Source organism: Heterodontus francisci, chromosome 46 (genome assembly GCF_036365525.1).
Source record: "Heterodontus francisci isolate sHetFra1 chromosome 46, sHetFra1.hap1, whole genome shotgun sequence".
Classification (NCBI taxonomy): Eukaryota; Metazoa; Chordata; class Chondrichthyes; order Heterodontiformes; family Heterodontidae; genus Heterodontus; species Heterodontus francisci.
In genome coordinates this window covers 14,746,366-14,763,068 of record NC_090416.1, presented here as the reverse complement: position 1 = coordinate 14,763,068, position 16,703 = coordinate 14,746,366, and the positions used below count along the sequence as shown (strand labels likewise).

General features: G+C 49.2%; 1 protein-coding gene across 5 annotated transcripts; it reads left to right on the top strand.

The window, feature by feature from the left end:
- The first annotated feature begins 374 nt into the window (after nucleotides 1-374).
- On the top strand, nucleotides 375-13,490 carry paqr6 (progestin and adipoQ receptor family member VI). Of its 5 annotated transcripts, none has more exons than XM_068022912.1 (8): nucleotides 375-450; nucleotides 2,301-2,489; nucleotides 3,850-3,977; nucleotides 4,492-4,697; nucleotides 5,610-5,736; nucleotides 7,313-7,409; nucleotides 7,945-8,089; nucleotides 9,944-13,490. In XM_068022912.1, exons 2-8 carry the CDS (start codon nucleotides 2,439-2,441, stop codon nucleotides 10,213-10,215), a joined length of 1,026 nt encoding a protein of 341 aa, XP_067879013.1. In that variant the 5' UTR covers nucleotides 375-450; nucleotides 2,301-2,438; the 3' UTR covers nucleotides 10,216-13,490. The 5 variants fall into 5 exon arrangements, with proteins under 5 accessions (XP_067879013.1, XP_067879010.1, XP_067879012.1 ...); XM_068022909.1 differs by having other exon boundaries at nucleotides 381-515; XM_068022911.1 differs by having other exon boundaries at nucleotides 381-606.
- Nucleotides 13,491-16,703: the final 3,213 nt, after the last annotated feature.

Below are 16,703 nucleotides of genomic sequence, written 5' to 3'. Positions count from 1 at the left end.
TGTCGAGTAGAGGTGTTGTGCTCTTGAAACGGCAGGGGCAGTGCTGCAGGATGTGGGCGCTGTCCCTTTAAACAGCAGGGGCAGTGCTGCAGAATGTGGGCGCTGTCCCTTTAAACAGCAGGGGCAGTGCTGCAGAATGTGGGCGCTGTCCCTTTAAACGGCAGGGGCAGCGCTGCAGAACGTGTGCGCTGTCCCTTTAAACGGCAGGGGCAGCCCTGCAGAACGTGTGCGCTGTCCCTTTAAACGGCAGGGGCAGTGCTGCAGAATGTGTGCGCTGTCCCTTTAAATGGCAGCCTTCTTCTTCGGCTGATTCTCGGAAAACAAGGGGCCCCTTTCTTTACCCTTCCGCCAATCAGGCCGCTGCAATGGGGCGGAGACTGCCTCCAGCTACAAATCCAGGAGAAAGCAAAAGGGAGGCAGGCAAAGAGGGAGAGACTGCGGTGAAGGCAGGCAAGCATCATGAACAGGCTCAACACTCAGGGGCAAAGCCGTCCGGAGTAAACACTGCACAACAGGTTGGGGAGCTTCCCAGCGAATCTCTTTCAAACCCTGTGGGGATAAAAAGTCACTTTGATTCTCCCCCCGAGCAAAAAAGACCAGCAACAAGCAAGTTGTAACTATCTTTCAAACTTTTATCTTCCTTGGCAAGACACATTGTACGGGAACTTTTGCACAGTGTGTGTTCTGTTTTCGGAGCAAACAAGTTCAGGGTTTTTTTGGTCGAAAAACAGAGTCTTAGTATTGGAAATCTTGCTACAACTTCTGAACATTGTGTGTAGGGGGAGCAGATGGAAGTGCTATGACATGGAGTGTGTGGGAGGGGAGGGGAGGGGAAGGTGAGGTCAGGGGTCCAGCTAGCAGAATGGACGGGAAGATGGCGATGTAAACAGAACACTGGTGGGAAGTGATGCTCCCATAGGGACCACTGCTGTTAGGCCTCTGAAATTGGAGGGATGCCAGACTGGATGGGGCACAGCGAGAGATAGGCAGGCCTGCAAAGTTGCTGGGTACGGGGGAGCAAGAGAAATTCAGCGTCGCCAAGTGTGACTGGGTTCATTTTGGCAGGAGGAATTAAAAGGCTGTTTACCCTTTAGCAGTTTCAGACTTAACTGGGGGCGACGAAGCAAAGGAGTCAGGGAACGCAGGCACATCAACCGTTAAAAATCACTGATAGAGTACAAGCAAAATACTGAGGTTCATTTACAAAGCAAGGAGGGTAATGTTAAACTGACGCAGCTCCTTGGTTAGACCGCACTCCGAGTATTGTCTGCCGTTCTGCTCTCCAACATTATCAAAAGGATATTGAAGCAATGGAGAAGTTACAGGAAAGATGGAGAAGGTACGGGAAAGATGGAGATGGTACAGGAAAGGGTGGCGCAGCCTCACAGCTCCAGCGACCCGGGTTCGATTCCGGGTCTGCCTGTGCGGAGTTTGCAAGTTCTCCCTGTGACCGCGTGGGTTTCCTCCGGGTGCTCCGGTTTCCTCCCACAGCCAAAGACTTGCAGGTTGTTAGGTAAATTGACCATTATAAATTGCCCCTAGTATAGGTAGGGGAATATAGGGAAGGTGGGGATGTGGTAGGAAAATAGGATTAGTATAAAGGGGTGGTTGATGGTCGGCACAGACTCGGTGGGCCGAAGGGCCTGTTTCAGTGCTGTATCTCTAAATAAATAAAAGATTGAGCAGACTGGGAAACCTTTCCCCAGGAAAGGGAGCAGAGTGAGAGGAGACTCGATAAAGCTCTTTTGAATTCTGAAGGAGCTCGATCGGGGGTCCTGGAGCAATTGTGTGCACGTGTGGGTGAGTCTGGAACAAGGGGGTGTAAAGGTAAGACAGTCCCTAACAGATCAAGGAAAGAATTTAGCAGGACTGTAGGTTGTGCTACCGCAGGGAGTATTTAAGGGGAGGCTTGATGCATTCCAGAGGGGGAAGGAAGAGCAGGCAAGCTGGGAAGAAGTCATTAGAGTGGGAGGAGACTCATGGACATTCCCATCGCTCCACCATTGGCGGCCGTGCCTTCAGCTGCCTGGGAGCTCTGGAATTCCCTCCCTAAACCTCTCAGCCTCTCTCTCTCCTCCTTTAAGACGCTCCTTAAAACCGACCTCTTTGACCAAGATTTTGGTCGCCTGCCCCTAATATCTCCTTGTGTAGCCCAGGGTCAAATGTTGCTTGATAACGTTCCTGTGAAGAGCCTTGGGATGTTGCACTACATTAAAGTGGCTATATAAATGCAAGTTGTTGTTGTGTCATTAATGGAATTTCCTCATGTTCTAAGCCAGCCTTTAATGTGTTTCCTGCAGAGAGGTACTGGACCCACAATGGAATTGAGGAAAAGAAGGTGAGGAGGGATCCAGCCTGCACTACATTGATCCTCCAATCCCGGACACCTGCAGAAAACCAGGGCAGTGCATTATTTTGTCCGCGAAGAGGACTCCGAGATGTTATCAGTCAAACTGCCCCAGCTCTTAAACAATCACCAAGTCCCCAGAGTAAGTCCAACGTAACTGATGTCTTGACCGCATTCTCAGAGCACGGGGAGTTCAACCCGTGCTAGTAGGCGAGTCACCCCTGTTGTCACCACGATGTCTGTTATACTTCTGCAATAATCAACCGGAATCCTGCACAGGACAGCCACTTCCTCTCCAGCATCTTTACTTCCTGTTGTCACAGATTTTGGTCATACTTGTATGACATCATGTCCAAGGCTACATTGCTATGTCAACATTTCCCAATCAATTTTGCTATGTAAATGGTCACGGTGTAGTTTCAGACTCTGGCCACTTGGTGACACTGTATGGGAGGTTTCTAAAATACCTGTCTTCTTCCCAATTCTAGCACCAGTCCTGTGTGTGTGCGCGTGTATATATTTTATATTATAACACAAATCACCATAGACTGTAGGAAAGTAAAAGTCCTTCATTTTAAAAAAAAAACTCTCAAATATTATTCATCTGAACCCTTCCTGATATCAGGTTAAAAATTAACATTACAAGTCCACTGACTCCCACAGCTACCTTGACTACACTTCTCAATCCCACTTCTTGGAAGGACTCTATTCCATTCTCCCAGTTTCTCCATCTCTGTCACATCAGTTAGGACGGTGCAACATTCCACATTAGCATTCCGATATGCCGTCCTCTTTCCTCAACTGAGGATTCTCCCCACCCTCCCGTCAGCATTCTGAAGGGATCATTCCCACTGCCACACCCTGGTCCACTCCTCAGTCACCCCCAACATCTCCCCCCTTTCCTACGGCACCTTTACGTGCAAGCGCAGGATTGACTCCAAATGGAGGAACTTGGAATGTACTCTTGAGATTTGCGGGATCCTCCCTCAACTCACCTCATCTCTCTCTCTCTTGGTGTTGGCCATGGCTCAGTGGGGTCGCTCCCTCGCCTCTGGGTCAGAAGGTGGTGGGTTTGACTCCCCACCCAGAGACTCAAGCCCATAATCCAGACCACTGAGGGAGTGCTGCACTGTCAGAGGTGCCGTCTTTCGGGATGAGACGTTAAACCGAAGGCCCCGTCTGCCCTTCGCAGGTGGATGTAAAAGATCCCACACTATTGGCAGAAGAATAGTGGGGGAGAAGGGGGGGTGGAGTTCTCCCCGGCGTCCTGGGGCCAATATTTATCCCTCAACCAACATCGCTGAAAAAACAGATAATCTTGGTCATTATCACATTGCTGTTTGTGGGATCTTGCTGTGCGCAAATTGGCTGCTGTGTTTCCTGCATGACAACAGTGACCTTGCTTCATTGGCTGTAACGCGCGTTGGGGGTGACCTGCAGTGGGGCAAGGCGCCATAGAGATGCAAGTTCTTTCTTTTGCTTTGTGTTTCTGGGTGGTCTAGATCTTCCGTGAAGATAGCATCATCTCCGGCTACCGTCCGCCCAGAAGCTCCGCTGTCGACTGTCTTCTCAGCACCTTTCAAATGACCAATGAGACTCTTAACATTTGGACCCACTTCCTCCCTGCATGGTATGTATTTGGTCTAAGTGGGGCTGCAGTCCGCTGGCTCACCATGTTACAGATGTAAGTTCCCTCTTGCGCAGTATCTCCGGCACACAGAGAGAAGCCATTCGGCCCATCTGCTCCGTGCTGGTGTTTATGCCGCACGTGAGCGGGGGAGGGGGGTGGGGTTTCCGGTAGGGGCCCGCGGGCAGCAGTCGAGGAAATAACCCGGTGGCATGATTCCAACTGGCGCTGGGCGCTGAGGCCGGTTCCAATGCCCGAACGCCACCCCGTTGAAATGGGCAACCCGACACCCCACCCAGGATTGGTCCGGCGGGCGCTTGCTGTGAGTTCCGTGGAACGTGACCCGAGATTGGACCCCACCTGGCAGACCGGACCAGAGCGGAGCGAGTGCCAATATTCGCATGTCTCGGGATGGTTGTTAAGTGCCACGCCCGCCTACTCCGAGGAGCTCGATGGTTGGCGGTCGTCTCACTTATCTACTCCCCCGGCTCTCAACCTTTTTTCTTCTTTCCTGCAGGTACTTTCTGTGGAAGTTCCTCGTCTTCTCGCACACTGTGGACTTTTACAATGAAGCATATTCATGGCCGCTATTTGTCTACATGCTGTTCATCTGCCTCTACCCTCTCATCTCCAGCTGCGCCCACACCTTTAGTACCATGTCCGCCCATGTCCGGCACGTCTGTTACTTCTTCGACTATGGGGTTCTCAGCCTCTACAGCTTGGGTACGTGAGAATCCCAGGGCTCAGAGCTCAGGGCAGCTGAAGGCACGGCCCCCAATGGTGGAGCGATGGGAATCGCGGTGGGGGGGGGTGCGCAAGAGGCTGGAATTGGCAGAGCACAGACATCTTGGAGGGTTGCAAGGCTAGAGGAGGTTACCGGGAGGGGGGAGGGACTGAGGGAGGGATTTGGGCACGAGGATGAGAATTTTAAAAACCGAGACGTTGTCCGACAAGCTTACAACAAGGAGTAGGCTGTTCCCTGACAGTCCCCAGCGTTCTCTCTCTCTCTCTCTCTCTATCTGACTCTCGTCACACCTCGTGTTGGTAATCGAGCGGGACCAGTACGATCTCCGGGACATTGAGACCAGGCAGTTTGTGGTGTTATAAACAGTGGTTGGGGGGGGATGAACGCCCCTCCCAGATGTTCCTGTTAGTCAAACAAGCCTGGCTGGGAGTGAGAGAGCAAGACAGAAGCATTGTCTGCGAGGATAAAGGCCTGATTCACAGGCCTGTTATTGAGCACAGTGCCGAATTAATTTCGCAGCATACAAGCTCTCCTTGTTTTCCACGACATCACCCTGACAGGAATGCTTTTTAGGCAGATAGGGCTTGTTAAATTGCAGTTAAGCCAAAGGAACAATTGGGAAAGAAAGCCACTTGTATTTCAACTCCCTCACAGAGAATCAGACACATCCACAAGGCATAGATGTTACTTCTGCACTGTCTGAAACCAGGGGAATAAAATTAATTTAATCGTGGTACTGAGGCCAATACACAGAGCAGGAAGGATGGGGCTCCAACAGCCTGTGCTTCGGGATCGCGTTTAACACATTAAGCATTTCATTTCAAAATTGTGGGGGATTTTTGCATCCCCAATGATTTTTGCTATATCCCAACATCCTTTCTCTGTTGCAGGATGTGCAGTCACATACAGGGCCTACGTTATGCCTGACTGCTGGATTAACAGCATTCTACATTGTTACTTCATCCACGTGGCTTTCCTCAACACTGTGGTTTGCACAACTCTCTCCTGTTACTCCAGGTAGGCCCGGTTACCGTGGTGATGCTGGGGCAGGCCAGACTTGAGTTTATCGAACGTTCTTTTGGTGTCAGCGGTGTGTTTGTCGGAAACTTTATTCTCGGAAATACGTGTTCACGTTCACATTCCTACACAGGATATAAAGGCCCTGGGGCCCAGGAGACACCTCAGCCAAGTCACATTTCCGACTATTCCCGTGGGCCATGAGTTAAAGCCACTTAACCCCAGCATGTTCCCTACTCTCCCTCATCCCCATCTGTCGTGTCCCCCTGTCACTTAATCGTTTGTACTTTCACACCTCAGAGAATGTATGTAGATCAGTTTGTGTCTGTTGGAATATTTAGTTACACTTTATGGACTTTCCCCTGCAACTGGTGTTCCACTCAGTCACCTGGGTTGGCGTTCCCGTATCCTTCAGGGACAAGGGGAATTGTTGACGGCTGTTTTCACAACTGGACGGTTCTTTCCAACGGCGTCCCGCAGGGCTCTTTTTTTTTTTGTGGTATACATTAACAATTTGGACATAAACGTAGGGGGCATGATCAAGAAGTTTGCAGACGACACCAAAGATTGGCTGTGTGGTAGACAGTGAGGAGGATAGCTGTAGGCTGCAGGAAGATCTTGATGGTCTGGTCAAATGGGCAGAAAAGTGGCAAATGGAATTCAACCCGGAGAAGTGTGAGGTGATGCATTTGGGGAGGTCAAACAAGGCAAAGGAATACACGATTAATGGGAAAATACTGAGAAGTGTAGAGGAAGTGAGGGACATTGGAGTGAATGTCCACAGATCCCTGAAGGTAGCAGGACAGGTCGATAAGGTGGTTAAGGAGGCAGATGGAATCCTTTCCTTTATTAGCCGAAGTGTCAAATATAAGAGCAGGGAGGTTATGCTGGAACTGTATAACTCATTGGTTAGGCCACAACGTGAGTACTGTGTGCAGTTCTGGTCACCTCATTACAGAAAGGATGTAATTGCGCTCGTGAGGGAAGGGGGATTTACGAGGATGTTGCCAGGACTGGAAAAATGCAGCTATGAGGAAAGATTGGATAGGCTGGGGTTGTTCTCCTTGGAACAGAGAAGGCTGAGGGGAGATTTGATTTGAAATGTACAAAATTTTGAGGGGCCGGGATAGAGTGGAGGTGAAGGGTCTATTTACATTAGCAGAGAGGTCAGTGACGAGGGGGCATAGGTTTAAAGTGATTGTTAGAAAGATTAGGGGGGAGATGAGGAAAACATTTTCACCCAGAGGGTGGTGGGAGTCTGGAACTTACTGCCTGAAAGGGTCTGGATATGCCCCTCAAGTGCCGTAATCTGCAGGGCTACAGACCAAATGCTGGAAGTTGGGATTAGAATAGGTGGATCATTTTTCGGCCAGCACAGACACGATGGGCCGAGTGACCTCTTTCTGTGCCTTAAACATTCTGTGATTCTGTAACTGGATTCAGCCAGTTCACTTTTTTCAACCTCTTATTTTTAGGAGGTTGCCCCAATGAGGAGCTACGTCTGACGCAGAGAGTGATGACCCCACAAGCTCCCTTATTAAAGTCTTTCTCGCTGTTTTTTTGTTTTTGTTGCCAGGTTCCTAGAGATTGAACAGCCTAAATTGAGTAAAACACTGCGGATCACTGCCTTTGGCTACCCCTTCCTGTTTGACAACATTCCACTCTTCTACAGGGTAAGGGAACAACTGACTGGCTAATGGAGAAAGATGCTTGCTCCTGTGTGTGTGTGTGTGTGTGTGTGTGTGTGTGTGTGTGTGTGTGTGTGTGTGTGTGTGTGTGTGTGTGTGTGTGTCTCAGCATCGGCTCCTGTGCATGTACAGCACACTGCGGGTGACAGGGCAAAGTAGCAAGCAGGGAGGCAGAGTTGGCTGGAACGCTGCACTTTCTCTGCAATGCCGGCAAAACCGAGCAACAACAGCACCAGCCCTGGCGGGGAGGGTGTAATTGCAGCGTGACATGTTTACATAGGTTTTCCCAATGATAAAAATGGTCAGAGGAATTTATAATCGGAGGAGACTGACACAATTGGGGGATGAATTGACAAAGGCAGGTGAGGTTTCGTAGGTGGGGGGAAACACGGGGGCAAGATTTATGACCTTTGAGGCGGACAGGTAGTGTCAGAATCCATGAGTTACTCCTGCGAGAGAGCACAGCAGAGTTAGAAACTAAGAGTGGTTCAGCCCTCTCCCTTTTTCCCTCTCTCCACAGCTCTTGTTATGCTGGGGTGAAGACTGCAGCCACAATGACGCCGTCCCCATGCACTACCGCCACCTGATATTTGCTTTCCTCACCTGCTTCCTGTTTGCCTCTCACCTCCCGGAACGCCTGGCTCCTGGCTGCTTCGATTACATCGGTGAGTGTCTGGATTGGGAGCTGGCTGGAAATGTAATTGTCTGCTTGACCGCTCTGATTGGCGTATCGCTGTCAGAGCTGCCCTTTGACCTCCTTGTGACCTGAGTTCCCCATCCAGGTCAGACGGGAGAATTCCCACTGTGGTGAGTTTTTAAAGGGGCACCGCATCGACTTGGGGTTGCCGCCTGTCCAGGTATGTCCCTGGACTTGCTCCGGGAGCTAAAGTTCCAACAACCAGGAAATAAAATCAGAGCCAACAAAAACAAGAAAGGCTGGATTCACTCAGCAGGTCTGGCAGCATCTGTGGAAAGAGAAGCAGAGTTAACGTTTCGGGTCAGTGACCCTTCTTCGGAATCTCTTTCCACAGATGCTGCCAGACCTGCTGAGTGAATCCAGCATTTCTTGTTTTTGTTTCAGATTTCCAGCATCCGCAGTATTTTGCTTTTAATAAAATCAGAGCAGCGGTTCGCATAATTTTTTTTCCTTTCATTTTCTTTGACCTTTTTTTGGTTACAAAATTACAGGAAAAGGGCTGTTTGACTGGGTGGGGCGGTTGATCGTGTGACATAACCTGTCCAAGCACAGCTGGCAACCCTACATCCTCAACAACAATGTCTACAGGGGCTCAGACCATGGCCTTTCAAGGCGAGTGATAAGTGCTTTGATTAAAGAATTCAGATATCATCGACCTAAACTGGCCTTGGGGAAGGTGCAAGAGCAGGTCAGAGGCTGGGAATTCTGTGGTGAGTAACTAACCTCCTGACTCCCCAAAGCCTGTCCACCATCTACAAGGCACAAGTCAGGAGTGTGATGGAATAATCTCCACTTGCCTGGATGGGTGCAGCTCCAACAACACTCAAGAAGCGCGACACCACCCCGGACAAAGCAGCCCGCTTGATTGGCACCCCATCGACAAACATTCACTCCCTCCACCACCGACGCACAGTGGCAGCAGTGTGTACCATCTACAAGATGCACTGCAGCAACGCACCAAGGCTCCTTAGACAACACTTTCCACACCCGTGACCTCTACCACCTAGAAGGACAAGGGCAGCAGATGCATGGGAACACCACCACCTGCAAGTTCCCCTCCAAGTCACACACCATCCTGACTTGGAACTATATCGGCCGTTCCTTCACTGTCGCTGGGTCAAAATCCTGGAACTCCCTCCCTAACAGCACTGTGGGTGTACCTACCCCACATGGACTGCAGCGGTTCAAGAAGGCAGCTCACCACCACCTTCTCAAGGGGCAATTAGGGATGGGCAATAAACGCTGGCCAACCAGCGATGTCCGCATCACAGGAATAAATTTTTTAAAAGATCCCGGGGGCTAAAAGGGTTAAATTACGAGGGCAGACTAGACTTGTATTCCCTCGAGTATAGAAGATTAAGGGGTGATCTAATCGAGGGGTTTAAGATGATTAAAGGATTCGATCGGGTCGATAGAGAGAAGCTAGTTTCTCTGGTGGGGGGAGGGGAGTCCAGAACAAGGGGGCAGAACCTTAAAATCCGAGCCAGGCCGTTCAGGGAGTGATGTCAGGAAGCACTTCTACACAGAAAGGGGGAGTGGAAATCTGGAACTCTCTCCCCTGAGAAAAGCCAACAAGGATTGGGGGGAGGGGGGGTCAATTGGACATTTCCAAACTGAGATTGATGGATTTTGTTGGGGTGTAGGGGGATTAAGGGTTATGGAACCAAGGTGGAGAAATGGAGTTTTAAGATACAGGATCAGCCATGATCTGATTGAATGGTGCTTGAGGGGCTGAATGGCCTCCTGCACAGATCAGTGTGTAACTGTCGCCAGGCGGAACATCTGGCCTCTCTCAGCTGATTTGTCTATCTGTGTAATGCAGGTCACAGCCATCAGCTATTCCACATCTGTGCAGTCGTGGGCACATACTGTCAACTGGAGGCCATCATCACGGACATGTCGTGCCGCCGTGCTTGGCTGCTGGCGAACACGCCCCTCCCGTCCCTCGAGGGGACGCTGGGGGTAATGGCAGCCTCCATCTTCCTCAACCTCCTGGTCATCGGATTCTTCGTCCTCCTCTTGGTCTGGTCCCCACGTTCTTGTTCCTTTCTCCAGGTGAACGTCCCCGACAGTGTCAAACCGAAAAGAGAGTGAGGCGGAGGTTTGACCACCGCGCACCCCCCCCCCCCCCCACCCACCCCGACGCTCCCACATTTTAGAAGGAGACGTATCCCTGCCCCTCCATTTTCGCAACAGGTTGGCACTTCAACCCTGCGTCCGCCATTCCAAGCGCCCGGTTGGCCCAATTAATTTCAATGTTCTGGCCGAACTCGAGCTCTCCCCTCCTCCTACTCCCTGCAAACAATTGCCAGGGTAAGTCTCAATCTTCAGCCTCGTCCGCCACCTCCACAAAGATCTTGCGTCACAGTCTCAAGGGATTACGGAGCGAAGTGAAATTAGGCGACACAGCAACCATAGTCTCATTAAATGGCGGGGGACTGTCCCGAGGGCCTGAATGGCCTCTGATTCCAAACTACTCACACATACACTAACCGTTTACCCCCCTCGTTCCAAAGTTGTCTTAAACTTCTCCGCTAATAATTCAGACAGCTGCCTGCCAAGCTTAACGCATCTCCCACGACCAATCACATAAATGCTTTTGATCCCCCGCCATGTTTTTACTCCCGAGACCGTTTGTTAACGGCTAGACAGCTATGTGTCTGGTGCACGACTGTCACACTTGGGATGTCACACACCATGCATAACACTTCAGTGTTAGGGATACAGGAACACATACTAAAAAGACCCCTCTGCCTTTCTCCGAGGGAAATTTACCAGTCACCGCAAATCTATGGAAACCTCCCTCCACCCTTATCCCCTCACTGACTAGTCTGACCACGTCCCCACGGGAATGGTAAGGGTCAGCTCAAAGACCGTGGCACTTTCGCGACTTAACATCATAACTCAGGCTCCCAATCGCACGCTACCCGAACACAATGCCACGGGGAGCTGCTAGTTTTCGATTATTTGTATTGTCTGTCTCTTGTGGATTATAAGGAGGGCATGCGTAATGTCATACCTCTCGGAACAGAAGGGCCCCGTGTACCTTATGAACTGGAGTGCGCCCTTCTCCAATAACATGTGAAACTATCTCCACATAATGCTGCTTTTCATAATCTTCAACACTAATGTATTTAAACTGCATATTTAGAGGTTTGAGCAGAATATTTGTTTCCTGCTTTTGAGAGCAATATTTGTATAGATTGTCTTGGCACACATTCCTCTCTTGTATCAGTTCCTTACCCGTAAATAGCCTCAATCCACACAACAGCAAGCAAGACTTGACCTATAGATGTGAGACAGTGTAAAATAATCAATCTAAGAATTTTATTGGACTAGAGGAGCTGGTACACAGTACAAAGAGGCAGTGTTTAACTCTCAGCTGTTCAATGCAACCTATCATGGGGTTTGACTCTCCCTTTGGTTATGAGGAATGAGGGACTTCAATTATGTGGAAAGATTGGAGAAGCTGGGATTGTTCTCCTTAGAGCAGAGAAGGTTAAGAGGAGATTTAATCGAGGCGTTCAAAATGATGAAGGGTTTTGATAGAGGAAATAAGGAAAGACTGTTTCCACTGGCAGGAGGGTCGGTAACCAGAGGGACACAGATTTAAGATAAGTAAAAGAACCAGAGGGGAAGATGAGAAGAATTTTTTTTTAAGAAGTGAGTTGTTGTGGTCTGGAACGCGCTGCCTGAAAGGGCAGTGGAAGCAGATTCAATAGTCATTTTCAAAAGGGGAATTGGATAAATACTTGAAGGGGAAAATTAGCAGGGCTATTGGAGAAGGAAGGGGAGAGTGGGACCCATTGGATAGTTGTATCTAAGAGCCAGCACAGGCACCATGTCCGAATGACCTCTTTCTGTGCTCTAAGACGTCACCCACATTGCAAGCAAGGATACATACAGCCCTGCGTTTGGCACCTGGTCTTCCTGGATAGACGTCTTGGCATGACCCTCAGGGAGCCCATCCTGTTATGCCCTCAGATGGCATGGCAATCCAACGCTGAGGCCTAGGGGCCTTGACACTGCGTGCCAATTGTATGGCATGTCTCTCGCTTGATGTTAATGCAGATCCTTTTGACAATCTAGCAAGTTAGACTTTAGCCAATATAACACTTCTGCAGCTGAAGTTTGGATCGTACTCCTTGGCCATTTGCTTTCGAATACCCGACAGCAATTGAATGCATAACTTCATCCAATTGGAGCGAGCTGAGGTTAACACTCGATACGCCCATTGGATGTCAAAAGGATCAGTTGCTTTGATTGGCTTGTGTTCAAAGGTCATTAAGACTTCTCGTGAGCAGTTGACCCCTAATGGAAGACGGGTGTCTCTTTTGACTAAAGCTGCTAGTTCGAAGAAAGGTGTAAATCTCTTGTGTTTTCCACAGGATTTTTTAAAAACACACTTTCATCCCACCTTCGTCCATTCGGTGTTCAATTGCACCCTTTCATCAAATATGGCCACTAGCGGGGGAAAAAAGTGACAGGTCCACTCCCTCATTCCCGCAACAGCGTTAAACAAAAACTTGCCTTGCAGTTATCATAATCCCTGTGTGTCAAAGGCTGAGGCATAATATTTTACACCACCCACCTACAGTGGGACCTCCTTGTCTGTCTCTCCTTTCTTGTGTTTCCAATGGGACTAAAACTGCTATGTGGAATGCATATCGGTCAAGTGCCTGAATGTATAAGAAAGACCCTCACTGCATAAACACATTGGAGAAGCCTGCAGTCACAATGTCGGTACATATGTCACCGACCGATTCCACTACAATGTACAAATGTGGACGCCATTATCTTACTAGCACTTAACCTGCCTGGTCACTTTGTAAACGATATTGCCTCCCTATCCTCAACCCTTCCCTCCTCCGAAATGAAGGACGTGCTTGGAAGCCAGACTTAACCATCTTGTTTCAAAGACCTTCGCAAATTTTCGATCCGATCCGAGAGAGGGTTTGCTGAGGTCACTCCCAATGGACGTCTGCTGGTCATACTGGCCTGGCATTAGGGTCAGAATTTCCGGCTGATGGTCTAGACTGACGCTGCCATGCAGAACGCAGTAAGTGCTCTTAACAGATGTTAAACTCCCTGTTCAGACGGACCAGTACAGGTATGTATGACCAGCGTGGGTTTGCTCCAACTCGACCTTCCCCCACGTGGGGTATCCCACGTTCCTTGCACCAAAATCCACTTTTCAAGTTCCTTGCCCGCGTCGATGAGGGTTGGTCAAGGAAATGTGGTGGCCTTGGTCATTTCATTGGATACCCACTTGGCCAACAGTCAGCGTGTAATTTCCTCCTTGTGTGCAAAAATAAGACAAGAATGTCCCATTATCCAGACTAAAAACTGCATTAAAATTTTAACCTGAACTGCTTTGTTCTCGCTTATTTTTCAAGTGTCTGCTTCAGGGCCTGTGGGCGATCATGGACATCAGTCAACCCCTAGCTAAATCAGAGATGCCCAGTATAAAGGGAAAGGATACCTGCAGGCTTCACCAGGTCTGGACTACATGTGACTCCAGTCACCACACTGACTCTTAACTGCCTTCCGAAGCAGCCAAGCAAGCCACTTCAGTGTATCAAACAGAGGGAGGGCCATTGCATATTCTCAGGGCAACTAAAAATGGACAATAAATATCAGTGATGCCCACGTCCTGGGAATGAATGGGGGGTGGCGGACAAAACACATCAGTCATTGTATTTATGTAAACTCCACTCTCGTTCGAAGATTTCCTGTTTTCTTTCTCTGTTAAATGTGCTCCCACCCCCACCCCAAACCACTTCTAGAAAAGAATGAGGCCGTTCAGCCCCTCAAGCCTATCCCATCATTCCATTAGCTCACGGCTGATCTGCATCTTAACTCCAGCTCCCCGCCTTGGTTTCGTCTCCCTTAACCCGACAAAAATCTATCAATTTCCAATTGACCCCCCCCCAGCCTCGACAGCTTTTTGGGGGAGAAAGTTCCAGATTTCCACTCCACTTTGTCTGAAGAACTGCTTCCTGACATTACCCCTGAACAGCCTGGCTCTAATTTTAAGGTGATGCCCCCTTGTTTTTGGTCCTGTGGGCACGTACCCCCCTTACGTGGGTACTGTCCATGGGCACTCATTGCCCTCTAGTACCCCACGCAGGCTGTCATTCCTTACATGTGACTCTAGAAAGTGTACAACACTGGAATCCATTTCCATTGAATATGTCACCCATTTCAGGATCAATGGGAAGTTCTGCTTTGGGATCAGGAGCGGGGATACTGACCAATTAGTTTTTTCCTGCCTCCCTATCCTTAGGATGCTGCCCCAACTAAGACCAGCTATCAGATTCAAACCTGGGATCTTGCTGATTGAGATTGTTCAGCTCTTCACTGTTATAACCCAGTTGATCTACTGGATGAGAGTGTGGATTATTTACACTGTGAGTGTAAAAGATCCCAATGCCTTAACTGGAAGAACAGGGGAGTTCTCCCCGATGTCCCGCAATGTCCCTCAACCAACATCACTAAACAGCAGACCATCCAGTCATTGCTGTTTGCACAACCTTTCTATGCGCAAATTGGCTGCTGCATTTCCTAACTACACCAGTGATGCACTTAGGAAAATAGTTCATTGGCTGTAAAGTGCTTTGGGACATCTTGAAGTCATGAAAGGCGCTATAGAAATGCAAGTTCTTTCTTTATTTATAAAGTTAAAAAGTTGACTGGAGGAACATGCAGATTGCAATTTTTAATATATTTTAAAAAGTAAACCTTGGGCATGGTGCCCATCCCAGTGCAACTGCTATTGAACACACGCCAACAGTCAATCTATCCAGCTCATTTTTGGTCCTCCAGTCACAGCGCCACCAGCAGGCTAGGATGACCAGCTGAATTGGCAGCTCCAGCTGACTAGACAGCGCCACCAAGCGACAGGGGTGAGGATATATTTCTACCACAGCGCCACCGAGCGGCAGGGATGAGGCTATATTCGACCACAGCGCTTCCTAGCGACGCAGAGGCTGAAGTACTGGCAGAGAACCTGAGGAGGAGGAGGTGGAGATTTGGTTTAGCGGGAGAGGTAAATGCAGCTGGGGGAGGATTTGGTAGGTGAGTAATGTATGGTTGATAGAAATATTCTGTTAAATGTGAGTACTGTCCAGGTGTTATATGGGTTCAGTATACTCTGGGTAGAGTCCAGGTGTTATATGGGTTTGGTATACTCTGGGTACAGTCCAGGTGTTATAGGGGTTCGGTATACTCTGGGTACAGTCCAGGTGTTATATGGGTTTGGTATACTCTGGGTACAATCCAGGTGTTATATGGGTTTGGTATACTCTGGGTACAATCCAGGTGTTATATGGGTTCGGTATACTCTGGGTACAGTCCAGGTGTTATATGGGTTTGGTATACTCTGGGTACAATCCAGGTGTTATATGGGTTTGGTATACTCTGGGTACAATCCAGGTGTTATATGGTTCGGTATACTCTGGGTACAGTCCAGCTGTTATAGGGGTTCGGTATACTCTGGGTACAGTCCAGGTGTTATACGGATTTGGTATACTCTGGGTAGAGTCCAGGTGTTATATGGGTTTGGTATTCTTTTGGGCCTCCTTATCTCGAGAGACAATGGATACGCGCCTGGAGGTGGTCAGTGGTTTGTGAAGCAGCGCCTGGAGTGGCTATAAAGGCCAATTCTGGAGTGACAGGCTCTTCCACAGGTGCTGCAGAGAAATTTGTTTGTTGGGGCTGTTGCACAGTTGGCTCTCCCCTTGCGCCTCTGTCTTTTTTCCTGCCAACTACTAAGTCTCTTCGACTCGCCACAATTTAGCCCTGTCTTTATGGCTGCCCGCCAGCTCTGGCGAATGCTCTGGGTACAATCTGGGTACAATCCAGGTGTTATATGGGTTCGGTATACTCTGGGTACAGTCCAGGTGTTATAGGGGTTCGGTATACTCTGGGTACAATCCAGGTGTTATATGGGTTTGGTATACTCTGGGTACAGTCCAGCTGTTATAGGGGTTCGGTATACTCTGGGTACAGTCCAGATGTTATATGGGTTTGGTATACTTTGGGTACAGTCCAGCTGTTATATGGGTTCGGTGTACTCTGGGTACATTTGTAAGGGATTGGTGTTTGGCAAGTCGAGGTCTTACAGTTGGCCTCAGTGCCCTAGCTAGTGAGAGGGAAAACTCTAGTGGGAGTTCCTCTTCCCAATCCATGCCCAGCAGCCTAACCGCACTTCCCCAACCTTCAACTGTTTTGGTGAAGTTGGATGAAAGACAAATATTGGGTGGCACAGTTATGCAGTGGTTAGCACCGCAGCCTCATAGCTCCAGGGACCCAGGTTCGATTCTGGGTACTGCCTGTAAGGAGTTTGCAAGTTCTCCCTGTGACCGCGTGGGTTTTCGCCGGGTGCTCCGGTTTCCTCCCACCGCCAAAGACTTGCAGGTGATAGGTAAATTGGCTGTTGTAAATTGCCCCTAGTGTAGGTAGGTGGTAGGGAATATGGAATTACTGCAGGGTTAGTATAAATGGGTGGTTGTTGGTCAGCACAGACTCGGTGGGCCGAAGGGCCTGTTTCAGTGCTGTATCTCTAAATAAATAAATAAATT